This window comes from Eurytemora carolleeae, unplaced genomic scaffold, assembly GCF_000591075.1.
Source record: "Eurytemora carolleeae unplaced genomic scaffold, Eaff_2.0 scaffold658, whole genome shotgun sequence".
NCBI classification, from domain to species: domain Eukaryota; kingdom Metazoa; phylum Arthropoda; class Copepoda; order Calanoida; family Temoridae; genus Eurytemora; species Eurytemora carolleeae.
Genome location: NW_019396684.1, coordinates 3,622 through 30,795, shown reverse-complemented (window position 1 = coordinate 30,795; position 27,174 = coordinate 3,622). Strand labels below are relative to the sequence as shown.

Here is a 27,174-nt window from a genome sequence, read left to right as displayed (position 1 = left end):
TAACATATTCTTGAGATCATGCTAGTACTATCTTTATTATCTATGTTCCGTTTATCTATATTATCTATATTATCTATTTTATCTATGTTTCATGTTGACTCTGACCGGCCATTCCGGTCAGCTTATATTTACCTGTATCAATAAATTAGTATAGTATCAATACTCGAATTAGACAGACGTATAGAGCCAGGGTTTTTGGCTAGAGATTGAGTCGGGTAGACTGATCGTTAGAGTTAGAGTCAAGTAATAGGAGATTGATCGCGACCTAGATTGTTACATACATTTAAGCAAATTTGCCTCTTCAAAGGAAAAATCATACACAATTTATCTGACCGCACCAACCAATGAGGATGAATGTCTTGCCATTTTCCTTAAAAGGATGACTCAAAACATGAATCCGTATGCCCCACAAGTAGGGTTTCCAATCGCAATAGCGTTGCGCGCAACAATGAGCAACGATGCGCAACAGTTGCTTACTTTTGCGCATTAGGGTTGCGTGCAATACAGTAATTTTTGCAAATTGATTCGCAATATCTATTGCGCGAAAAGTTTACATTCCGAATACAAATTTTGCGCTATATGCGTTATTGCGTTATCATGTGCATTGGTACTGATAACTATCCTTTTAAAGAAACAGTGGCCCCCCCCCCTTTGTTCCTGGCCCCTGCAAGTGCACTCGCCACTCAGTATTCGGTAATCGTCGAAGTCAGTGTTTGTCAGAGGTAAACCTATTTAAATTATACACACTGAATGTTTTTGGAGGGGGGGGGGCATTTGAAAATTCTATTGTCTGACAGGGCATTTGCACCCCTTTTTCATATAATAGTTTTAGTGATCATGGCTTTTTTTTAATGGCCACAATGTTTTATTTGTCACTTTCTGTAAAACTAATAATTTCGCAGATTGTTCTATTATTAGTGATGGATTTAGGGCTGTAATTTGAGGAAGAGGTGGGGAAGGGGGGGGAAGGGTCGTTTTTAGAGACAATTTTTCACTGTTACTATTCTAGAAAATATAACAGCCTTTATCGATTTATGTGATCTACCACAAATTGTGGGCCCTATTAGTATTGGTTTTGCCGTTTCATTATTTACACAAAAAAACAGACATACATCTACAAATAAGCTATAAAATGTTCATTGTACAATGCACAGGTGTCCAACGAAACATGATACTTGGTGAATTATAGTTTTAAATGTCTTCTTACATATTTTGTTCAGTTCTTTGAGGCCAAGTCAAACAGAATAATAAAAAAGATGACACAAAAAGTTCTTTATGTCATAAAAACAAAATAGGAATAATTCGTACCAAAATTGTTCACCAACTGTCATGTTTCGCAGGTCACCCTGTATAAACTAGAACTAACATGATAAGCACAACGTCCCCCTCCCCCTTTCTGATGAATAGTTTAAATTTAACCCTATTTCTGCATCACACATTATTAGATTTTGATTAACATATTTGGACTTTCGCAAATATATGAAAATTATTTTTATATTATTTATGTAGTTAAGTCAGGGGTTTGCTCAATATTTTTATGAATCTTTATATTTTTAGGAAGGAAGAAATCAAGATTGGTCCTAACAAGCGCAGCTTTGTTTGGGACTACTTTTCAGTCACTGTAGAATTACTAAGTACAGAAGTCGTCTAGCTCCAAGTAGTTCGGATAATTTTAGTTTTGGTCATTCTTTCTTTAAAAGAGAACATTTCGGCCTCATTAAGCTTCTACCCATATTATTTGCAAAATATTTAATATTTTTATTCCTTGTTTTTTTTCTTATCATGTAAATGTTTTACCTTTTCATCCTAATTCTAAATCTTATTTAAATCTTCGATTCACATCTAAATTTTTTATTTAAAATTGAGTAAATATAACAGTACTTTGCCAGCCATCTCATGTCTTTATTATTCTATCCTTATTACGTAGAAGCTTAATGATGGACGTTAGGTTAAACATAATATGTATTATATACTGTTGAAACAATATGAAAATTTAATGATTTAATAAATGGAATTATTTCGAATTTTTATATTTATTGCACTAGAAAATCTTGTCTTTGCGCAATATTGCGCTTATTTTTTTGCGCAAAAACGGCGCAATCTTCATTGCGAATTGTGAAAGGCAAATATACGCAAAGCTACGCAATAAAAAAGGTTGTTTTTTGCGCATTATTGCGCTTTAATTCATTGTGCAAAATTACGCGATCTTTATTGCGAATTGTAATGCGCAATAGCTCAAAAAAAATTTTGCGTGAAATTTAGCACAAAGAAAAATGCCATTGCGTCGAAACCCTACCCACAAAGAGTAATACTAGACAGAGACTGGGTGTGCTTGGCTTTTTTCATTTCGTTCGTTCGTTGTTCATGACCAGCCCATTTTGTTCTTTTTTGCTTTTTTCATTCGCTTTTCCAAACGATAATTTTTTCATTTCTCTAAACGATCCATTTCGTTTGTCCATCGTTTGCTTTTTTTCTAAACAACACCCTTTTTCACGAAAAATTTAGTTCGGCCTCAAAATGTTTGTTCATTCAAGAAAACAATGCCCTTCTCTAACTGTAAGACGACCTGAAACTCTTAAGATATGACGATATCAAGGTTAAATTAATTTTGCTTTGAATAAAGGGTTTCCAACAACTTAAAGTTTGTCTCTTAAATTTGAAATTATTTTCGTTATTTAATTATTTATTACTTTCAGATGTATGAATGAAACGATGATATTAAAATTCTTCTAGTCCTGGCATATCTGGTAATATTGAAAGCACAAAAAGACAGACAACATTTTGGAAATGCCAGGACTACGATTATTTTGTGATTATAAACTTTAGTATTATACTTCTAAGATTAAGTATACAATTAAATGCCGAAAGTTGTTTTAAAGATCACACCTTCAATTCGCCTTGCTACTGTCTGTTTCGTGAGACACAATGTAGCTTACAAAATGACAAAGATAGAAACCAGATTACAGTTGCAGGGAATCATAAATATAAGAAAATAGCCAGAATAAATGCCATACAGTCGTCTCTGAAGTCTTATCCTTGTGGATAACCCTGTAAATAAAGTAATAATCTCTGTACTTGTTTGGATGTCCGAACTCCAAAACATGAATATCTAATAAGCTTCAAAACCTGAAAACTTAATTAACTCTAAAACATGAAAACTTAATAAACTCCAAAATAAAAATAGGGAATACTTAATACACTCCAAAACATGCATGCTTAATAAACACCAAAACATGAATACTTTATAAACTCCAAAAAATGAATGCTTAATAAACTCCAAAGCATGAATACTTTATAAACTCCAAAACTTGAATACTTTATAAACTCCAAGACATGAATACTTAATAAACTCCAAAACATGAATACTTAATAAACTCCAAAATATGAATACTAAATAAACTCGAAAATATGAATGCTTAATAAACTCCAAAACAGGAATATTTAATAAACTCCAAAGCTTAAACACTTAATAAACTCCAAAATGTGAATACTAAATAAACTCCAAAATATGAATGCCTAATAATCTTTTAAACATGAATACCCAATAAACTCCAAAATCTGAATACTTAAACTCTACAACATGAACACTAAATAAGCTCCAAAATATGAATACTAAATAAACTCTAAAACATGAATACTTAAACTCTACAACATAACACTAAATAAGCTCCAAAATATGAATACTAAATAAACTCCAAAACATGACTAAATAAGCTCCAAAATATGAATACTAAATAAACTCCAAAACATGAATACTTAAACTCTACAACATGAAAACTTAATAAACTCCAAAACATGAACACTTAAACTCTAAGACATGAATACTTAATAAACTGCAAATCATGAATACTTAATAAACTCCAAAGCATGGATACTCAATAAACTCCAAAACATGAATACTTAATAAACTCTATAAGACATGAATACTTAATAAACTCCAAAGCATGAATATTTGATAAACTCCAAAATATGAATACTTAATAAACTCCAAAACATGAACACTTAAGCTCTAAGACATGAATACTTAATAAACTGCAAATCATGAATACTTAATAAACTCCAAAGCATGAATACTCAATAAACTCCAAAACATGAATACTTAATGAACTCTATATAACATGAATACTTAATAAACTCCAAAACATGAACATTTAATAAACTCCAAAATATGAATGCTTAAAATCCAAAATTTAAATACTTAATAAATTCAAAACATGAATATTTAATAAACTTGAAAGCATTAACTAATAATATTAAGCATCGATTAATTAATACTTTATCAACCCCGAAACATGAATACTTAATACAAGTACAAAATGTAAATTCTTTACTAAAAAATTGCAAAACAACAAAGCCCCAAAAAAATTATTGCACTGGTTTGACGGGATTTATGTTGCAAAATCTAAAGGGTAAAATCCTAAAAAATTTAATTTGATCGAATCATAAATTTAACAAAGTTAAATCCAAGTTTAGTTCTTTAAACTAAAAAGTTATGAAGAAATAATCCCCTGGAATCAGGGTTTATGATGAGATAATATATATATGGAGTTATAAATCTTAAATCTACTTAGACACATAAACAGTAATCCAGGGGTAAGCTTTTTAACTCAAAACATATGTTTCTAAGAATATTAATGCTTCGAACTTAAATATAAAAGATGAGGGAGGGGGTGCAGGGCTGCAATGAGCCCCGCAAAATGGTCTCCAACCTTTTATCCCAGATTAGTATTTAAAATGACCTGGCGCTACCTGTAAATGTTAGAATAGATATTATAGAAGTAATAAATAGCAATTTTAAAAGAAAATTTTGAATTCTTTTAATAGTTAAGCAGTGAGTTCTTGAATATCCAAAAAACAGTGCAGAACTATAAATATATTAAATACTTTTGCTACAAATTTTACACATTTACTTTTAAAATTTCTATTATAAAGGATAGGGGTAGCGGCGGGTCATTTAGAATACTCAACTGCGAATCCAGAGACTTGGAGACCATTTGTAGGGGTCATGGCGTCCATCCTTAATAGATGCGCTCGACTTAAATGAAGAATCTTTAAATGTTAGCAATTTAAAAACTTGATTTTCTGTCAGAATAGTGGTCAGTTCTTTCAATGATATTGTTTCTATGCAGCTTTACCAAAAAACTATGATAATTGGCGTTTTTCAGTCACATAAATGGATTAATTAAATTTCAAGAATATAATTTTTGTTTTTAAAAAGAGAACTTTTTCTTAATTTTGAAACATAGAAGTTGTTAAGACACTAAAATAAAAAATCTGTGAAGCCAAAAGCTCTTTAAATGATATACTGAATGATTTGACAAATATAGAAACAATTGTTTAAAACTGCAGGGAACCAAAAATGTAAGAAAAAATACTGAATGCAAAATCTCAAGAAAATAAAGATGTGACCCCCTCCTTATATTTTTATGATATTTGAGGGTAACATTCCCCTTTCTATTAAATATAAATATATACATATATTAAAAATTAGATTTCAGATAAAATAATCATTAAGGTATTTAAAGGAAAACACTGTTTCCCTTCATAAGAATTCAAATTTTGATCTTTGTAGGTCTGAGTAATAATGATGCTAAAACTGGTAGCTCTATACATATGTATTACAATCTCCAACTCTCATGGTTAGTATAAACATTAAAAATATCTTGTGTAGGGCGCCGTATTTCATCTATTTTTTAAGAATGTTTTATCATATTACGCAAAATGTCGACTCTGATGTCATTATCACAAAAAAGGATATTTATAACGATTGACCAAGGTATTCTTCTTTTTTATATTTCTGCATTATAAATTCTGCAACTTCTCTCTCAATATGAAGAATCAAATATAACATATAACTTACATCTTTCTTCAGTTAGTATTTAAATATATCCCTATTTCCATTGCTCTCATTAAGAGAGTCTTATTAAGGTTTGAGTGTACTAGTAAGCCAGGATTCCTTTGTAAACTTGGCTAAAAATTTCCTCTCCAAACCTGACCTGCTTGCAACTGCTCTAGGAGCAACAAGATCAAAAAGAAGCATATATGATAAAGAGTTTAGTATAGATAACCTTGGAATAAGTGTTGGTGTAAAGTTTATTCTTCCTGATAACCCAAGTCTAGGAGGGAAAGCTGATATTGAAATAAAAGATCTTTCTAAGCTAATTCCATTCAAAAACATAGGATTAGTAAAACTTGGAGTCACATATAAATCTTACGGTTTGATGGTTGAGTATGAGTTTCATCATCCTCATGATGAACAAGGAACTATAGGCCTAATCATATCAAAAAATAAAAATCAAAAAATGATATCATTAAAATCTCTCATTAAAGCATCAAAACATGATGTAAAAAGGTTAATCATTCCGTTTGAAATTCAATTAAACTTAACAGGAAGTACTGAAGTAGAAGGAATATTAACATACTCACATCATCATGGGGTGGAATATCCAATACTTATTAGAAACGATAATGACACAGTACATTTGATGATGGAAACTCAAAGGAGATCTACTTTGCTTGATTTCAGATTTAATTGGAAGAAGCCTGACCTTCAAATCCATCTTGATTTTGATGATTTAGGCTATATGTTTTTCATAGAACTCAGTATAGAAAACAATCAAGAAGAAGTTGAAGCCTGTGGATTGTTGAAAATATTTGGAGGAAAAACAAGCTTTAAAATAGAGATAGATAAAATGTTAAAAAGTATATGTCTGAAAATTGCCCCTTTTAATCAATTAGAAAGGACCTATAAATACAAATTCAGAAAGATACCTGACCTGATGTTAAAAGAATATGAAACAAATGCTTATGAGGTTCTGGTTAATTCTGGCTTCCTACTAGATCCTCCTATATCAATGAGGTTGGGATTTAAGAGAATAAACTTACAGAGATTGAGAAAAAGAAATGAAATTGAAGTGAAAATTTGTCTCGCATTATTCCCAAACCACTTCAGGAAGTCAAAGTATACTACAATAATAATTCAAAGGGATAGGTTCATTCCAGAGTATGACCAGGGACAAGACTTTTCTGAATCTCTGCATGCATTTGCCGAATATGAAGGAATCCAGCTGCTTGAAACTCATTCTGAAATTTTGGGTTTGAACAAACTCCATTGTAATACTGATGCTTGTGACCTTGAGATCAACTTTTCAAGTAGTTTACATAGAAATATATTTGAAGATCTTGAGCTATTGGATTTATTTAGATATATTCCATGCAGTCAAGTTTCTCTAAAAACCAGAGTTAATATCTTAAATCGACAGATGAAAGCATTAGCATTTGAGATTCAGACAAGTCGGGTTGAGAGAGACTACCGGATGATAAAGCTAGAATGGGATAACAAGCATGAAAAAGTAAAGTTGAAATCTGATTTGATCATTTCTCCTGGAAGAACACACAGTATAGATCTTTCTGTTTCTTCAAGCTTAGATAAAATGAAACTAGTTTACAAAGGTTGGCACAGGGAGGTTGTTATAGATTGGAGGGAAAAGCCTATTCGTAATAATGGCATAGCTAGTTATGAATTTAGATTATTCTATGATGATGATTTGATGGGAGCAGGAATACTGAATATAAAAGATCAGCATACAGAAGTTGTCTATACAGGACAACATGGTAGGTTCTCTTATCTTGACTTTCAGTTCCTTATCTTTAGCAACAGAATCAATGATAGTTCTGTGAATATCAATATAGAGGGAAGTTCTAAACCAGTTCTGGAGGAATCAAGATGCTCTTTTCTGATCTGGAACACAACCTATACATATAATCAAAACTATGGAGACCCAGTACTGATGATTGATTCAAAGCAGCTTCTAGACACAAGAATATTTGAAGCTGAATGTCAAGATCAACGAATGTACAACTCTTCTTCTTTAGGTTTTAGCCTCTTAGGACGCAGAAAACAACCTTTTCAAATGTCACTGAACATGGATTTGAAATCAGAACTGTATCCCTCTGGGCAACTGAATGTTATTACTAGTTTAACTCCATGGAACACCCTGATGATTCATTCTGAGAATTATACAAAAGACGACTATATTGAAGGAATTGAAGAGTCTTCCAACCCAATGGTTGATAACTATCTAAGTATTGTTACAAACTATATTTTAAAATCTGACTCATTCCAAGATGGGACATATGCTGAAATTGTTTTTGCACCATTTAATGGAACCTTTAAACTTCAATCAAAGGAAAAAAAATTTGAAATAATATTAGACCCTGCATCTGGAAAATATCTTAGTATTGGCACAAATATCAAACAGATCCCTTTCACCCATTATCGTTTTGAGTCATTTAAAATTGATGCTGATGGTGAATGGAGAAATATCCTTCATGATGATGTTAGAATTGCTAGATACAAACTTAAAAGAGAAGATTTTGGAATGAATGAGTTACTAGACAATGAAGTTAGTGTAGTCCTAGCTCCACTTTTAGTTCACATTGAATGGAATTGCACCTCAAACTACAAACTGAAAGATTTTAAAATTATGGGATCTCCAGGATGGTATTTGCACACACCTTCCCATGAACTAGATGAGCAAGCAATATTGGACAATCCTTTGTTTTCAATCAAATCCCAAAACTGATCACCCCTGTAAATTATATTAAAGTTGATGTTTTTTGTGTTTGGTTAAAAATTCAAATATTATGCTTTATTTTCTAAGCTGTCTTCCATAAGCAGGCTAATGTATTTTCTTCAAAGTTTGAAAATTGTATAAGCTTAATTTGAAATACATATTTAATATCATTCTTTTTGTTTTTGTATTTTTCCCCAATCATTTCGGTTGCTCATTACAATATATATGAACGTAATATTATAATTTCATTTTTCAACATTTACTGTTAGCTAATAACCATATGTAATTTATAATACACATTGGGTGATTTACTGTTAAATGTTCCTTGGCCCAACTGGCCACCACTCCTTCTAAAAAAGTGCAAACTTCTTTAACTATTTCTTTATCTAGATCTTACATAACCTGGAATAGTATAATCAATAATGTTGCAATTTTCCAATTTAAATGAAGGGTATTTATCCAAATATTGTAGCAGAGCCAATAGTGTCTTCCTAAGAAATCCACCAACAAGATTATTTAAATTTATAAACCTACAATTTCGGAGATGAGAATATGGAGAGAACTACTCAACCTTCTCCTCTTATCTACTCTGATTATATATGTATATGATTAACCATCCTTCTGTTAATAAATGTACTTTTAAAATGTAATGTATTTTGTTTTTTATTTTTATGGTCTATTTTAACATTGACATTGTTGGTTTATATTTGTAAACTAAGCTTAAATGTAGATGAAATAAAAGAAAGGTTTTCTAAAACACTATGATATATATTGGGGGAGAGGGGCATATTTCTTAGGATTACTGGGAAATGGTGCAAGTCAGAAGACGAAGGCAAACATTTTAACAATGAATTAAAAATGAAAAATTAACAATTCTGGAAAATGTTGTTTTGTGTGTTTATCATGTAGTATCTTAGATAGCCTTCACAATTTGTTTATGTTACAAATCATGCATCTACTTATGAGACTGCAGAGCACAAATTGAAGTGATAGCCATGCATATGAAGAAAACTGCAGAGTGTAGAGTGCTTGACAAAATTCTTGTTTTTGCATCAGAATTTGTACATTTCAGCATATCATGATTACAGATAAAAAAGAGAGCAGTACTTTAAAGAATTTTTTCCAAAAAGATTCCTCTTTGGTTTTACAAAATATACATCGCTAACTATTGTGTACCTTATTTACAAATATAACTCATTTTTTAAATGAAACTATTTTCAAAAATCTACTTTTTATCAGAAAACACAAAAGGACATTTTTGTGTCTAATGTAACTATAGGTACAGGGTGTCCCACGAAACATGACAGTATGCAGGACGACTTGAATGTCGTCTTAATTTTTGATATAATTTGCTGCGTTTATTTGTCAACCTAATTTTAGAAGTAAATTTCTAGAGATAATAATCCCAAAACTTCCCTTGTCCTGCCATTTCCAAAATGTGGTCTGCCATTTTTGTGCTTTCAATATTGCCCGAGATATGAAGAATTTCGTTCAGATTTCGACAATTTTGCTTTTATTTAACAAAATTGAAATCTGAACCAAACTCTTTATATCTCCGGTAATATTTAGATAGAAGACTAAATGTCACAAATAAATTCAAATACCAAAGACGACTTTCAAGTCGTCTTGCTATTGTCATGTTTCGTGGGACACCCTGTAGGTCATGATATTTTTATATAAATTACAGAGTTTTACAGGAAAATAAAAACATTAGAATTTAGTTACAATCAATTATTTATTTTCATTTAACATTCAGAACACATAGTAAAATAAAGATAAGACAAAACTTAAAGATAAAAGCATACAAGCTGCTAATAGTTTCCCAGAGTACAGAATCAGTTATGGCGCAGTTGGTTGGAAAGATGTTGCGGCATTTGTTACTCCTGTCTTATATCTATTCTGCACAATCCATTCATGATCAGTACATCACTGTGGATTCATACTTAGGGTAGGATACTTGGACATTAGACACGCCTATAGGAATACACACTTTCCAGAACTCATTGAAATCTCTTTATTGAAAGACAAAATTGACATTCTATCTATCCTTCAAACTAGGGTTTTCAATTTTTCCTGAAATTAACAGAAGCAGGATCCAGCTCAATAGAATGTTAAATAAATCTATCCCCTTATAGATGCTACAAAGTTGTGACATGCTGAAAAAAGTTTTTTGGATAATTATTTCAAGTGGAAATGATCCAGAATAATTATCCAGTAAACTTTCTTCAGCATATGTCAGTGTCACACCTAGCTTTGTGTTATTTCCAGGGGCGTATTCAGGAATTTGTCAAGTAAAGGGCTCAGCAACCGTTGGGGCCTGAAAACCCCCTAAAATCAATAGATTTCACTGGTCCAGGGGGGGCTTAGCCCCCATAGCCCCCCCCTGAATACACCTCTGGTTATTTCATATGGAAATGATCCAGAATAATTATCCAGTAAACTTTCTTCAGCATATATCAGTGTCATACCTAGCTTTGTGAAGCATCTTGTAGGCAGATTTATTCTTAATTGTGTTGACTAATTGGAAATCCTACTTTTAAAACTCAGAATGGAGAAATCTTCTATTCTGTTCTATCTGTCAACAACATTATTGCTCAGGGGTGTTTTCAGACTCCAGCAAAAGCAGAGGCATTTACGATTTTATATTTCTTATTCGGTCTTGTATTGGTTGTTTGTTTAAGATAAGACATTTAATTTTTAATTTTAGTAAATTTTACTAATATATTTCAAAACATATACTTTAATATTGAAAAAAAGGCTTTTCATACCTAGACCACCTACCTCCCTTACATGGAAACACCCTCCCCCCCTTCAACACAATGTTAGAAATAGAAAGCATTGTTAAAACATTAAAAGTTAAAATTTGACATTAGTTAGTTAATTTATATAAAATACGCATTTAGTTCGATAATTATATATTCACAAATATTTTACTATAGTTCATCATGACTATTTTACAGTTACAGTTTTCACTTTCCCAACAATATTTTTTGACAAATTAGTTTTTATTTTTCAAGAAGCTCATCGGATAGTCTACCCCCCCCCCCCTAGGGTGCCCCTGAAAAAAAATCCCAGATGTGCGACACATTTTTTAGGAAGCATTAGGGTAAAACTAGCTCAAATACGAAATTTTAACATTTTAAAATAATTTTACTAAATGGCCTACATATTCTGAAATAATTACAGACGTTCAGAAGTAAGATGTAGCAGTTACAACTAAGAAATGATTTTTAAGATACTTACTCTTTCATTTAATTCAAAAAAGCCAATAATTTATATGTGCGAAACATTTTTTAGGATGCATTAGGGTAAAACTAGCTGAAATAGAAAATTTTAACATTTTAAAATAATTTTACTAAATGGCCATTTTACTGTTTTACCGCCATGTTTGGCCTTTTTTAACCCTTTTCAACCATTCTCAGCTGAATAGGGTTAACTCTGTCAATTTTCAATGGATTTCAAAGAGTGATGATATACCATTTTGGAAATCCTTTAACCTGGTTAAAAGGATATTTGACAATTTTTTTTTATAAGTTGAATCATTTGGCCAAGCAAGAGGAGTTGAGGAGAAAATTGCAACAGAAACGTTTCTTTTTAAATTGATTTTTTTGACCAAAAAAAAATTTACTTTCACCACTCCCCGTTTTTTCACCTTTTTATAAAATTTGACCATAAAAAAAATCGAAAAAAATTGTCAAATATCGTTTTAACCAAGTAAAGGATTTCCAAAATGGTATCATCACTCTTTAAAATCCCTTGAAAATTGACAGAGTTAACCCTATTTAGCCGAGAATAGTTAAAAAAGGTAAAAAAAAAGGCCAAACATGGCGGGAAAACAGTAAAATGGTAAATGGCCATTTAGGAAAATTCTTTTTTAAAATGTTAAAATTTGGTATTTGAGCTAGTTTTACTCCAATGCTTCCAAATAATGTGTCACACATCTGGGAATTTTTTTCCCGCACAAATTTTTAAGCCAGTTTGAAACCTTCGCTTGGGCCATGTGAGTTGCCTCACAAATTTTGTGCTCAGTCGGTTCAACTGTTTTGACGTTTATTGGATACAAACGGACAAACAAACAGACGAGCAAAGTATATAAATAGAGTGAGAACCAGAAAAATATGGAATAGAAGGACGACTTTTAGACTTAAGTTATGACTTTAAATTGTTCATTGAACATGATACGCGGCAATTACGTACTGTTATATACTATACTGTATACAGACCAATTTAAAAGTGATTTTATAAGCTACTACTTAACCTATTTGCATTGTAACAACATCAAATAGATCTATGGATTGATATATATGTCGTCTTCCTTTCCACAGTTTTCTTTAGATGAAATTATTTTGAGACATGGCAGTCAGGATTTATATTTCATGATAATTTACAGTAGTATAACTTTAACTACAGCTAAACCAGGCGCAAATTCTGTTATTATGTAGATAATATTACTTATTGGATTTATCTTTCATATAAGTTTAAGATGTCGTTAACGTTTTTCCGGAACCTTTTCCCGAAGAATTCAGGAATGATTTTGCCGCAAACCGGAATTTTCTGAAACAATATTCCGGAACGTTTCATAATTCCAGAACAACATTCCGGAAATTTACAGTTAACGGAAAAAAATCGTTCCGGAATCCCGGATTTTCAGAACCTTTTCCATATTGGAAATGGAAGAAATTTCCGGATCGTTTCCGTTTGTAAACTGTAACCCGGAATTCCGGTGGAAACCCTACTCATATCCCTCTTTTAACGAATTAATTGATATACACACTTGATATTTTGTTGATATTTTGTATTTGGTTCACTATCCAATCTCCATATCCTTTCTGACAGAAAAATTAAGACACACACTTAAAAAGTCTCAGTTCCAAGCTCATATCACTCTTTTTATTCATTAATTCATACACACACACTTGTTACTCTTATGATATTTTTCATTGGTACAGACCAATCTCAATATCCATTTTTACATAAAAATCAAGACACACACTTTAATAGACTCAGATCACAGCTCATTTCCCTCTTTTAACTCATTAATTCATACACACACACTTGTTACTTTTTTGATATTTTTCATTAGTAGTTACAAACCAATCTCAATATCCATTCTGACATAAAAAACAAGACACACACTTTAATAGACTCAGTAGACACAGAATTCATGTTAATACACACTGCAACCACGATTTTATATTTCTAATTTGATCTTGTATTTGTAGTTTGTTGAAGATACGACATTTAATTTTTAATTTAAGTAAATTTTATTAATCTATTTCAACATGTATACTTTAATGAATTATCCCTGCCTAACATCCTAATTATCAAAATAATTACCTATATTCCAAATAGATATAAAGTAGTCCGAGTGATTCCTAAAACCCAGGAGCAAGTTGAGTTCCTCATCAATCTACCTGAACAGTTCCTTGATTTCTGGACTGAGCCTGGACTTTACAGGTACAATTAAAGCAGATTTTGAAATTGTTTATTTCACGTTCATTAAAGAGGGCCTTGGGCTGGATTCTTTATGTTTTTCAAGTTGTCCTGTCAAAAAAAAAAATTGTTTTAATTTTTAAATAATAATTGAGAATTGACAATGAAACACATTTATGTTATCAAAGATTTTTGATTGTTATTGATTTAAAGAGAAAAAAAATCATAACATTATCCTTGTTCAGCAAGTTTTTGATTCATAACATATAGATTATTAACTAGTAATGAGTGAATGTTTCAGTCAAAAAAGCAGTCAACTTCAGTTTATTCAAAACACTTAAAAATAATTAACAAATAAATTATGAGGAATGTTGATATCATGACTAATCCTGAATGGTTTGATGATCTTGCCAAAGAACTGGAGTTTGCTCAGCTGACATATTCTGAAATAATTACAGACGTTCAGAAGTAAGATGTAGCAGTTACAACTAAGAAATGATTTTTTAAGATACTTACTCTTTCATTTAATTCAAAAAAGCCAATAATTTATAATTTACTACTGTTTATAAGTTATAACTCAATGTCTCTTGCATGACAACCACAAATCTTAATATTTTGAAGAAAATACAACTTCTTTTGGCTTTAATGAAAAATAATAAACATCTTGAAATTATATTCTTTCTCAAAATTCCAATCTATTCAGGCAAAATTCAAATGATTGTATTCAGAATTGTTGATGAGGAAAAAATGGAATTGGAGAGAATTAAGATAGTTAATGAAGGAAACTTCTCTTTGTTCTCATATCATGAGTACCCAGAGGTAGGGTAAATTATAATTATTTACAAGAACGTTCAGGGAATTTTGGGTAAATCCATAGATAAAGATAGATTGCGCATAAGACGACATTTTTCATCTTGAAAGATATAAATGTACAGAGATGTTTTAAAGATATTCCTATTATATAGATTAACTAGGTCAGTTGTGAACAGTGGCTGTTCGTATGTCATGGAGTACTTGTGGTGTACATGAGTTCTGTAGAGAGAAATTTAAGTTAGTTTAGTCCTTCTCATGTCCTTCTTCAGTTCTCGTCATTATGATATATTGCTCAGTGAAATATTGTTGTTCAAATAGTTCCCGGAGTTATTTTACACTCTATTATGAAATCCATTAAAACACCAAGCCACCCCGCTTATCATTGAAGTACACTTTGACCCCTAGAAGTATGAGTTCGCGGACTGTACAATTCTTGGTGATTTTGCGTACATAAGCTATCTATGTTTATTTATTTATCTATATATGAGTAAATCTGGTAAAGTTCTAGAATATTATTAAAAAAGTATTTTTCCTCATTCGTTATTATTTCTGATGCAGAATTTGCATACAAGTATTGGCTAAATTTATTTCCCTTTAAGGGGAGTGTTCGCAAAAAATAAAAGTGGGTATAGGCTAACGTCAAATCAAAATCTATGGTAGCTAATAATCTTACTTCCATTGGTTTCATCTGTAAGGAGAAAATGATTTAACACTGCTCATACCAAAGAGCATATGCATCCATTCAAATTCACAAAGTTGCAATTTTTCACTATTTCAATATTATCTAATTTAATTCAATGCACACACACCTCTGACCCTAAAGTAAAAGTAAATTCAACCTAAAGTCTGACCGCGTCAACCTTGTTGCACCGACTAATCCTATTGAGTGTCTGCTTTATTTACTCAATGTCCGGGCGACACAGTACAAACTGGGACCTGAAAGGTTGACCCGGCCCAGAAATTCAAATGTACTACGGCTGCCCGTGTGCATTCATATATCTATGTAATAAAACAAGACATTCATATATATATATATATATATATCGACCGATTGGGCTGAAATGTTTTTGTGGACACTCATGGATGGCCGGGGAGTGCTATAGGCTAAAAAATTCAAAATTTTGTTTAAAATTTTTTTTTTTTTCTTAAATATTCAAAAAAAAAATTTCCACTGGCAACGCCGGGCCCTCCAGCTAGTAGTTAATATTTTATAATATTGTTTTTTTTTGTTTTATATACGATGTAGTTTCAATGATGTTTTTTTGGTCGCCAAGTGTTGTTAGGTTTCCCTCCCATGTGGTACCCTTGAAGGATTAAGAGCAGAGACAACTAGTGGCCAAATAATTGCTGTTTAAAGTATATTGTATATAAAACTAATAAAGTAGTATTAAATAACTATTTAGGAATGCATCGAATTTAAATTTAAATCTAATTATATTATTTTCGATCTGAGTGGAATAATGCAACTTTGTGAATTTGTATGGACGCCACATTCTTTGAAATGAGTCATGTTTAACCATGTTAACAATGTTAGTAGCAATCAACATCGGATTGTATTCAACGTTAGCCTATACCCCCTTTAATTTTTTGTAAACACACCCTTTGAATCTGTGCTATAATTACATAGGGCACCTTTCACCTAAGATTAATAAAATTCCCATCTTAAAAGTGAAGAAAATTAAAGAATATTGTTTGGTAATTGGAAGAAAAATTTTAGTAAATGTGAGCATGAAAGGTTTCCAAATTGCAGGTCAGTGCATGAGCCTATGCGAAAAAATGACATCAAGTGAAAAAACATAGTTCTTATCCCAGTTTACAAAGAATAAATATTAAAATCTTCTTTTTAGCTTCTATCTCTTAATTGTTAACTGTAGATAGTGGCTCATCTAGAGTTTCTTGCAGAAACAATTCCAGAGGTTGAAGTTGAAATCATTGGACAAAGCTGGGAAGGTGATAATTACACTACCTAAAGGCTTGAACTTAATAACTATAGCTAAAATATCTAAGCTGAAGCAATTAAGTGAATTTCCTTCCACAGAACTAAAACAGTTAACTTATTGGTTGGAACATTATCGATATCCAATAAAAAATCAATTCTTCTTAATCCCTAAGATTAGAAAAGATACAGAATAGCTCTTTCAGCAAACAACTAGGGCTTGGCAGAGAAAAGTTATTTTTAAAGAAATTGACAGGATATTCTGTTAGCTCTGCCATTGAACTTTGAATGAACGATAAAAGTTCTCATTAACAATCGTGGAACAAAAGATTTCAAGCACTGTGAACGTGCCCAGCCCTAGGGACTATAACCAATAGAAAATGTAAGACCTCAATGTTTGAAAGTTTTATATCCAAATATGATAATATTTGATCAGGACAGGAAATGGTAGTATTGAAGATATGCAAGAATGGATGTGGGAATAAGCCTGCAATCTGGATAGATGGAGGTAAGGGATGGAAACTGATGCTCTTAACTGAATATGATCCTTGATTCACATTCAAAGAGAAAAAAATATATATTAGAGTGGAATTTACTAGAAAACAGAGTAAAACGGCCATTTTGTTGTACTGTTTCAGTACTGCAAGTGCACTTCACATATTTGTGCTATTTAAACTTTTAGGCCCTGGAACATCATTTTGAAGAAAATATAAAATTAATATTAAAAGAAACCTAATTATGAAATAGACTGGTTTCATAATTGACCAATGATCATTTCACATAGACTCTATGCCTTTCACTTTACAAACGATGATTTTCCGTTATAACTATAAATCAAATGATGTTTTTTATTTACCTAATTCATTTTATAAAGTTTATTAACAGCTTTAAAAAATTCGAAATTGAAATGCATAGTCTAGGGAACATTAATGTACTCTACTGCATATAATTTGTGAACATTTACATAATTTGTACACTTTGAACTCCCTTTCAGGCTGAAGGAGACTGACAAAATTCATACATAGGGATTGTCTAAATTCCACTCTAATATATATTGTATTCTCTTTGTTCACATTGCATATATTCTAGGAATCCATGCTAGAGAATGGATAAGTCCTGCTACTACATTGTGGACAATCCATGAGGTTAGTTTGGAGCTACATATACAGGGTGTCTCGAAAAATGTTGTCTCTAATATACAACTTGAAATTATTTTCTTTGTCAGCAAGTGAACTATTTGAAATGTAAAGCTTTATTGTATCTTGAAAATTCACAAGATATTGGATATTCTAGTTAATGTTCATTATTAATCTGCCAGGTATTGAATGCTGACCCCTGGTTTACAGAGAGCTTGGATTGGTATTTTCTGCCTGTCTTCAACCCTGATGGGTATCAATTCACTCATGAACATGTAGGAATTAAATTCTTAAAAAATCTATACAGATATAAGATACCTTTTATTTGCTAGACTCGTTTATGGAGAAAGACTCGATCATTTCACAACTCTCTGCTTGGCTGCCGAGGAACAGATGCAAATAGAAACTTTGGTTATCATTGGAACGGTATTATTTCATATTTATTTCCTTAAAGAAATTGTTCGCATAATTTAGATAAAAAGTGCCCATTGTACACTCACCCTTTTCTTTGTAGAAAACCGCTAAACCTGTCACACATTTAACAGAAATATCTCATTAATTGATAAATAGTCAGACCTGGATGGATTTTTGATGGCACTTTTTATTCATGAATTTTAAAATAATAAGATGGTAATGTTTCTTTTAGAGGGTGGTTCGTCTGGTGATAAATGTTTTGACACCTATCATGGACCTGAGGCATTTTCAGAACCAGAAACTGCTAATGTTAGAGACTTTATAATGGCGAGGTACTTCATTACATGAGACATTACTTCAAAACTAACACAAATTGAAAGACTGGGTTTTTAAAATGCCGGCCCATATTGAGAGTAAAAAGTAGAACCAACATTTTAATAAGCATCACAAGGACAACATTCCCAATTTAAAACTATTTTCTGAAATCAAAATTATAAAAAGAGTTCTTTTTATACTAAAACCCTTGACCGTTTTCAAGACAATGTCAGGTTTTCCATTTTCAAACATATCCTGAATTTGAATCATATTCGCGTATTCTAGAAAAAAAACCCACTTAATCCCGTTTTTGAGTATATAATTCACAATTCAGAAGAAAACTCACTCACAAAATAAATGACTGAAATTAAAAATTATCTAATGAAGACTAAATTAACGGCTAAATTATTTCTAAAATTTCCCCATTTTATTTGTTTAATAAGAGGATAAATTTGATTTAATTTCCCACATTTTAAATAAATAAGTTAACGCATTTCTTGTTAAATCTATATTTTATGAAACTATTGTGTACTTTATCATTCTTCCTCACTTCATCGTGAATTTCATAATGAACGTGCTATATAAAGTAATCATCGTCCTGTAAAGTTAAATTAGCTGTACATTATGTGTAGTATAAATTTTTAATTGGTTCCCGGATTTTCTCCAAAAAATTTAGGATATTTCCCAAAAAAAAATTTCAATTGAAATTAACTTTATATTTTGACTTCTGCTGTGATTAAAAGCTTATTTGATCTAGAAATAGCCATTGAAATAAGACAAGTACACAAACGTTTTATAAAGGTTTTGGACTGAAATTTTCTCTATATATTGAAGTTTCTCGTCTTTTTAGATTACGGGACTTTAATCTAAAAGGCTCTCGATTTAGATTTAATTTCCCACATTTTAAATAAATAAGTTCCCGCATTTCTTGTTAAATCTATATTTTATGAAACTATTGTGTACTTTATCATTCTTCCTCACTTTATCGTGAATTTCATAATGAACGTGCTATAAAGTAATCATCGTCCTATAAAGTTAAATTAGCTGTACATTATAGCATGTGTGGTATAAATTTTTAATTGGTTCCCGGATTTTCTCCAAAAAATTTAGTATATTTCCCAAAAAAAAAATTTCAATTGAAATTAACTTTATATTTTGACTTCTGCTGTGATTCAAAGCTTATTTGATCTAGAAATAGCCATTTAAATAAGACAAGTACACAAACGTTTTATAAAGGTTTTGGACTGAAATTTTCTCTATATATTGAAGTTTCTCGTCTTTTTAGATTACGGGACTTTAATCTAAAAGGCTCTCGATTTAGAGAAATTTTCTGTCTAAAAACTTTATAACACTGCGAACCAAAATAACAGTGTTATAAATAGTAAGAACAAGATTAGCGAGTGTTCGAAATGGGCCAAGTGTTAGTTTTGGAACTATTTTCCCTTCCTTTAACATGGTTTTAAACAGAGTGTTTCATGAAAATCCACTCCCTGAACAAAAATAAGATAAAACCCCCCCATGGGAAAGCTAAGAGTAACCCTCCCCTCCAATATTAAATACTTCGTTAAAGAGATGCTTTTTATAAAAACATTTTTTAGTTATTGAAAGAGAGGAATAACATGTATAACTAATTCAGGAATGGCACTGTAAAATATTACAATAATATGCACAGCTACTCCCAGCTTGTGCTTCTCTCCTGGGGTTACACCACTGATCCTCCTCCCAACTATATGGAGTTTGTGAGTAATTTACCATGTTCATTTTATCACAAGCCTATGTTTAAACTTATTTTTACATCATTTATTTCATATTGGTTTATAATGGCCTTAAGATGGATCATTTTCCCCTCTTAAACTTTAACTGCTGCATGAAGGCTTGCTTTTTATCATAATTAAAGAACAGCTGAGGAATTTTCTTTTTAAATTTCATATAAAACGGGTAATTTTAAGATCTGTTAGGAGGTCATTAGGCTCCTGATAAAAATTTGAATACAATCTATTTATTTACGCATAGTTCATACTTTGTATGAAAAATCATTAAAAAGTGAACATTATGCAAAATATCTTAATAATTTTGCAATATTTACTTTATTTAATTTTCCCCTCTTGTAAAAAGGCCTAGGGATCCTCAAAGCCCCCCCCCTGGGGCCATGAAACCCCCAAAGCATCCCTTTTAAGTAGGAAAACAATATATTTCTCAAAGCCCCCCCCCCCTGGGGCCATGACTCCAAAGCATCCCTTTTAAGTAGGAAAAAAATATTTTCTCAAATGCCCCCCCCCCTGGGGCCATGACCCAAAATCATCCCTTTTAAGTAGGAAAAACGTTTATTTTTTGACATTTCCAAATAATCAGTATATTAGTTTTATTCATTCCTCTAATCTTATTCTCTCTCTTTAGAGCATTGACCCAGTTCTTAATTTTTTTCTAATAATTGAAAAGGGCCCTTCCAATAGTACAATATGTAATCTCTTTACCTTCCAATAGTACAATATGTAATCTCTTTACCTTCCAATAGTACAATATGTAATCTCTTTACCTTCCAATAGTACAATATGTAATCTCTTTACCTTCCAATAGTACAATATGTAATCTCTTTACCTTCCAATAGTACAATATGTAATCTCTTTACCTTCCAATAGTACAATATGTAATNAGGGGCAAGTGATTGGGCACTGGGAGAAGCTGGGATTCCATTCTCATTCTCTATGGAGCTGAGAGACACGGGAAAGTAAGAAAATTTATTCATCCAATTTTAATGAATTATTATTCCAATCTATTACTCAAAATTGCATATTCCCTTTTGGTTCAAAAAACAACGTTTAAAAGTTCACTATTTGTTCTAAAGGGAAGGTTTTATACATAGGGGTTTTTTGTCAATTTTATTGATTTCTTCAAGTATATTTTCAAGTTAGATAACATATTTATATCGTAATATATCTTTGCAAAATGATTGTGTTAGCTTTTTATATCTCAAATTTGACGTTTTTATCTAGAAGAATTCATAGTAAACAATATCAAAGATCTACAACATCAAAGTCCGAATGTAATAAATTTGAGCAGTGTCTCAAATCCGCCAAAAACCGGTTTTAATTAAGCTCTGGCTTAAATCTTTACATATTTTTCAGTGGAACAAACCATTTTTAAGCTGCGTCTCAAATTTAAGCTGCGGCTCAAATTCTTTAAATATGGAGTTTGTGAGTAATTTACCATGTTCATTTTATCACAAGCCTATGTTTAAACTTATTTTTACATCATTTATTTCATATTGGTTTATAATGGCCTTAAGATGGATCATTTTCCCCTCTTAAACTTTAACTGCTGCATGAAGGCTTGCTTTTTATCATAATTAAAGAACAGCTGAGGAATTTTCTTTTTAAATTTCATATAAAACGGGTAATTTTAAGATCTGTTAGGAGGTCATTAGGCTCCTGATAAAAATTTGAATACAATCTATTTATTTACGCATAGNGTTGTCAATTTTATTGACTTGTTCAAGTATATTTTCAAGTTTTATAACATATTTGATGGGTCTGAAAAAAATAAGAGGTATAAAATATAATATTTTTAAACAATTAATAACATTCTTTCATATCCCAGATCCCTGCTTGATGATATAAAATTAAAATAAAAAAATAAAGTACTCGCTTTAAACCGTAATTATCTACTCCTAATATCTTTGCAAAATGATTGTGTAAGCTTTTATATCTCAAATTTGACGTATTTATCTTGAATAATTCATAGTGAACAATATCAAAGATCTACAACATCAAAGTCCGAATGTAATGGATTTGAGCCATGTCTCAAATCCGCCAAAAACCGGTTTTAATTAAGCTCTGGCTTAAATCCTTATATATTTTTCAGTGGAACAAACCATATTTAAGCTGCGTCTCAAATTTAAGCCGCGGCTCAAATTCTTTAAATTTGGCCTCAGATCACGTAGACAGGATTAGAAATATGAGTTTGTGGCGTATAGTGTTCTTGTGTTACTGTTGGGTAAAATTTAAAGATTTGTTTTGTTATAACAAACTCAAAATATGAAAAATGATAATATTTTATAGTAAATAATTGTTTTTTTAAGGCATGGGTTCCTTCTTCCTCCCTCCTTTATAGAACCAGTTGGTAAAGAAACATGGGAATTCCACAAAACCGTCGCCATGGCAATCTTAGAAGAATATAAACAGTTTTCTACAGAAATCTGAAACATTTGATATTTGTGTTATCTTTTAAATACGTACAAAGTTGCCAGTGACATTTTTTGCAATATATCATTTTATCTTAAATTTTCAACAAATCCAAAGTGTTTCACTCAGAATTATATTTCATATAATTTTCTGAATATGTTTTGTAGTGGAGTTTTTAACACCAAGTTTTAACCCTAACTTGGAGAAAACTGGGCTTAAGATAGTCGAGATTAAGCCTTTTTCACCCAGTTTGTGAGTGGAATTAAAAAGTGGAGATATTGTCGAGTTTAAGTGGATTTTTGAAGTGGAGTTTTGGGAATCTAGTTGACAACTAGCTGTTCCATCCACTTCTGTTTGGTGGGTAATAATTATTTACAACTACTTTACAGGGAAGTTAATGGAATTTTACTCTACCAAGGGTTCCCAAGGACCAATTTTGCCTACAAAACATACTGAGCGCATGCGAGGGATGTTTTGTGGACAATATTAGTCAAGGGAACCTGTGGTTAAGTATAATTTTTAATTCCCCGAAAAAGTAGTAAATACAATTTTATCGTATTTTGAGATGCAAATGCGCGAATCTTTTCACAAACACTTCGAAGAGCTGGTCGTTATTTTACTTATCCTAAGGGACATTGGGTAAATCAATGTTCCTCTGTTGGGGCAATCATAGGTCGGTTATGTTGGACAAAATATTAAATATTTAGTAAAACTCGAGAAATCTAAAATATTGTCAGATTCGAAATACTAATTAAATTAGATTTTTTCATATTGGGCGTGTTTCCATGGATTACTAAAAACGACAAAATATTTTGTAAAACTCCAATAATTTAAAACTCAAATTTTTCTACTTAGTTGCAAGTAAATACAATACATTCTAAAGCCTTCAGGATACCTCAACTCCTTACTTGATATAACGAAAATTTCGCACTTATGCATTTTGGTGACAAATCTATGGATTATTTGAAAAAATAGAAAAAATATGGAACAGTAACTTTAATTTTTCTCTCAAAACTGGCAAATAAATGTCATGAAGAGAAAGTATTAAGTATGTTTATTTATTTTGAATAATAAGATTGAGACAAAAAGTATTTAAAATTCACAAACTTTACAAAATTTCTTAAATAAAGTTAATTGTTTAAAAAGTGGAAAAGGAATACGATCAATAGTTTTATTCTGATCTTTAGATATACTGTAAGCTAACTGCAAAGTGAACTCGGAATTTATGTACCATCGTGTTTGTATGTTTTATGTACCATCATGTTTGTATGTTTTATGCACCATTATGTTTGTATGTTTTATGTACCATCATGTTTGTATGTTTTATGTACCATCATGTTTGTATGTTTTATGTACCATCATGTTTGTATGGCTGCATGGTAACAAACATTGTAAATAAAGAATATATTTAATTTATGAAGAATATTAAAATACAAGAGAAAAATTTAAAATTTTCGTCATATTTTGGTTCTAATCTACAGTGCATCTGAATTAAGAATGTCGTCTTCCTTTTCTGCACTTCCATAATCTTTAATGCAATAATGATATTTCGCGCGAAATATACTATTTATTTTTAGTCTATTATTTAATAATTTATAAGTTTGCACATATATTGAAAAGTTTATGCATCAGTTTTAAATTTTGTTGTTCAGCAAGTTAAAAAATATAAACTCAGCATAGGCTAGGTAACATAGGCTAAACAAATTTCATTTTTTTAATCAAATTTTTTTTAATTCCAATTTTTTCTAAGTGTTTCTAAAATTCCCTGACAACGCCGGGCACTTCAGCTAGTTACTGATATTTTCCTAGATAAAAAAATTGAAAACAGTAGGAGAGGTGTAAAATGAAAACAGTAGGAGATATGTACAATGAACACAGTAGGAGAGGTGTAAAATGAAAACAGTAGGAGAAGTGTAAAATGAAAACAGTAGGAGAGGTGTAAAATGAAAAATTGATCCTCTGAAATCATGTAAATAATGCAATAAAAGGGATTGTAAGCATAATTGTAAGTGACGCTTCATTAATGCAAAGATTTCAAGGCCATAAACTGTACCTTTACAAGATTTCTCTGATTAAGTATGAAGTTTCTCTACAAAAGTAACTTGCTCATTTCTTCTGTAGGAAAACATAAAGAAACTATCAAAATTAAACTAGTTTAAAATTAGAAAAACTTCAATTTCTTCCACATTATTGATCAGATAAAGGTTTCAAGGGTACCGTTGTCAATCTGACAATGCATTCTGGCATGGAGGGTCACTTAGAGTTATGACGGTCTCTATATATCCTGAAAGAAACGTTAAATCTTTCAATTAGTATTAGATATTTTGTCATTTTTAACTCTTACGATTACCGGAAATTAGCCCTAGAGATTTTGATAGATATTAAAATATAAATCATTAAATTTAAGTTACATTTTTGTAAAATAAAATATTGCATTAAAGATTTTGTAATGATAACTTGAATATATTAAAAAACAATCTAAATCAATGTAAGGACACTTAAAAATTGATGAAAAATTACATTATTTAATTCTTTTATATTAAACTCTTAGAGGATAAAAATTACAGAATTGTTGTCGTCTTTGTAAAAGGGACTGTACGCGAAGTTTCAAGCATGGCCCTTCATGTAAAGTGGGGAGTGCCCGATTCACAACAAAACCCATAAACATTTTAATGATCATCAAGTGCGGAGAACTCTGTGTGTTTAACTCTAAAATTGTGCGTGTTCGATTTGCCGAAAACCCGTGTATGTTAGGATAAACGCCACTGATTTCACACATTTCTCGAAAATCCCGAATATTGCAACGTGATATTAAAAAATTTAAATAAAAATATTTTCTGCGACTTCTAAAAGATAAATATTGATATTACTAAAATATAAAACAGCTTGAAAACATAGTAACCAACAATTACATAGGCAGCGTAGTACCTTTGAACTTCCGAGCCGGGTAAACCTTTCCGGTACCAGTTTGTACTGTACCTTACTATATGGACAGGACTAGCCGGTGCAACATGGTTGACGTGGTCAGACGTTATGCTTCATATCGGTTGAATTTACTTTTACCAAAGGGGCGGAGGAGCGTGATTACAAGCAGTTTTTTAGATAAGGAGAAGTCCGCGGTCCTCCTTGATTAGTCGAAGATTTAAAGGCTACTGTTGTGAATCAAACACGCCACAAATGGAGGGTCACTTGAAATTATGTCTACAGTACTTTAAAATTGTTTTCTAGAAAGTTAGAAATAGAATAGTTTATATTCATCTTTCACAAAACAAATTTGATACGTAAAACATCAGTGCGAATCATAAAACTGTCAAGTAGGAAGGCGAAAGGAATTGAGTTTTTGTCACAAACTTTAAAATTCTGATTTTTTATCCCTAAATCTTTGCAACCTGATGTCGTTGACCTTAGATATTTCAAACTATGAATTTTGTAAGATCAAGAAGGTTTGCATCATCAGGTTGCAATGATTTAGGGATTAGGAAATTTGAGTTTGTGGCAAAGACTAAATTGTTTTAAGCAATTTTATATTTATTTCATGTTGGTCTAAGGCAAGAATTTTACCCTTCGCTTTAAGACCAATTTTTTAAATGAAAAGTGTCTGTGCACAATGAGGAATTGCATTTTCATTGTACTATTTAAATCATAACAAGACTCTAACCAAGGTTGTATAATAAGGTTGCTTACTCTCGATGCACTCCAATGTGCAAGAAATGTCGTCTCCTAAGCAGAGATAGATCGAATCTCTATATGACGTCACTGAATATAGAGGCGAGAGTAGGGATCAGTGACGTCATCGGATTCTATGAGACGACATTTCCCATACATTGGAGAGCAAAAAGAATGATCAACCTAATTTTACAACCTTGAGTCTAAAATGCATCCTTCCAAAGTTTTACGTGTCTCACTGTGTATACACTATACAATCAGGTGATTTTACCGATAGTGACAACTCTATAATCTATTTATCCTCTTTGAACTAGATCCTCAAATATTGAGTATATATGTAGTTTGACGACAACTGGCACTTTAAACATTTTTATACATTTAATTTGACACTTCTGGTAATCTTTAAAAGTGTTTAATTTTTCCTATTTCTCCTCATTTCTGTTAATTATTCTTCATTTTTTGAGTTTTAAAGAAGGTTTTATCTTGGTTTTTTTTTGGATTCTAATGAAGTCCTTGCTTTTTTTAATGCAAAAGTTTTTCTTTTTTATGAATATCTTTACTTTAATTTTTGTCTATTTCTGATTCTTTTTTGCTTTATTTGTTTAATCCACTGGTTATTTGTTCATCTATTCTCTGCCAGAAGCTGAAGAACTTTGTGTATATCATCTAATCGTTTGTCCACATGGCTGATCTGAAACAAGGAG

The 27,174-nt window shown here is 31.2% G+C and overlaps 2 protein-coding genes and 1 long non-coding RNA gene across 3 annotated transcripts in view; 2 read left to right on the top strand and 1 right to left on the bottom strand.

Moving 5' to 3' along the window:
• Positions 1 to 4,524: 4,524 nt before the first annotated feature.
• LOC111707365 (uncharacterized) lies at positions 4,525 to 9,226 on the top strand. Its single transcript, XM_023480463.1, has 3 exons — positions 4,525 to 4,593; positions 5,573 to 5,639; positions 5,929 to 9,226. Exons 2-3 carry the CDS (start codon positions 5,585 to 5,587, stop codon positions 8,583 to 8,585), a joined length of 2,712 nt encoding a protein of 903 aa, XP_023336231.1. The 5' UTR covers positions 4,525 to 4,593; positions 5,573 to 5,584; the 3' UTR covers positions 8,586 to 9,226.
• A 1,168-nt stretch (positions 9,227 to 10,394) lies between these two features.
• LOC111707366 (carboxypeptidase B) lies at positions 10,395 to 22,954 on the top strand. Its single transcript, XM_023480464.1, has 14 exons — positions 10,395 to 10,524; positions 13,929 to 14,033; positions 14,376 to 14,477; positions 14,738 to 14,828; positions 16,697 to 16,772; positions 17,195 to 17,266; positions 17,848 to 17,903; positions 18,077 to 18,169; positions 18,227 to 18,320; positions 18,541 to 18,640; positions 20,260 to 20,400; positions 21,063 to 21,115; positions 21,279 to 21,351; positions 22,702 to 22,954. The coding sequence occupies exons 1-14, from the start codon at positions 10,418 to 10,420 to the stop codon at positions 22,820 to 22,822; spliced, it is 1,284 nt and encodes a 427-aa protein (XP_023336232.1). The 5' UTR covers positions 10,395 to 10,417; the 3' UTR covers positions 22,823 to 22,954.
• Positions 22,955 to 26,265: 3,311 nt separating this feature from the next.
• LOC111707360 (uncharacterized) overlaps positions 26,266 to 27,174 on the bottom strand; it is a 3,084-nt gene continuing 2,175 nt past the window's right edge. The window contains exons 2-3 of the long non-coding RNA XR_002766418.1: positions 26,667 to 27,161; positions 26,266 to 26,457 (exon numbers count right to left, since the gene is read on the bottom strand). This is a non-coding gene — a long non-coding RNA (uncharacterized LOC111707360). The remainder of the gene's footprint in view (positions 26,458 to 26,666; positions 27,162 to 27,174) is intronic.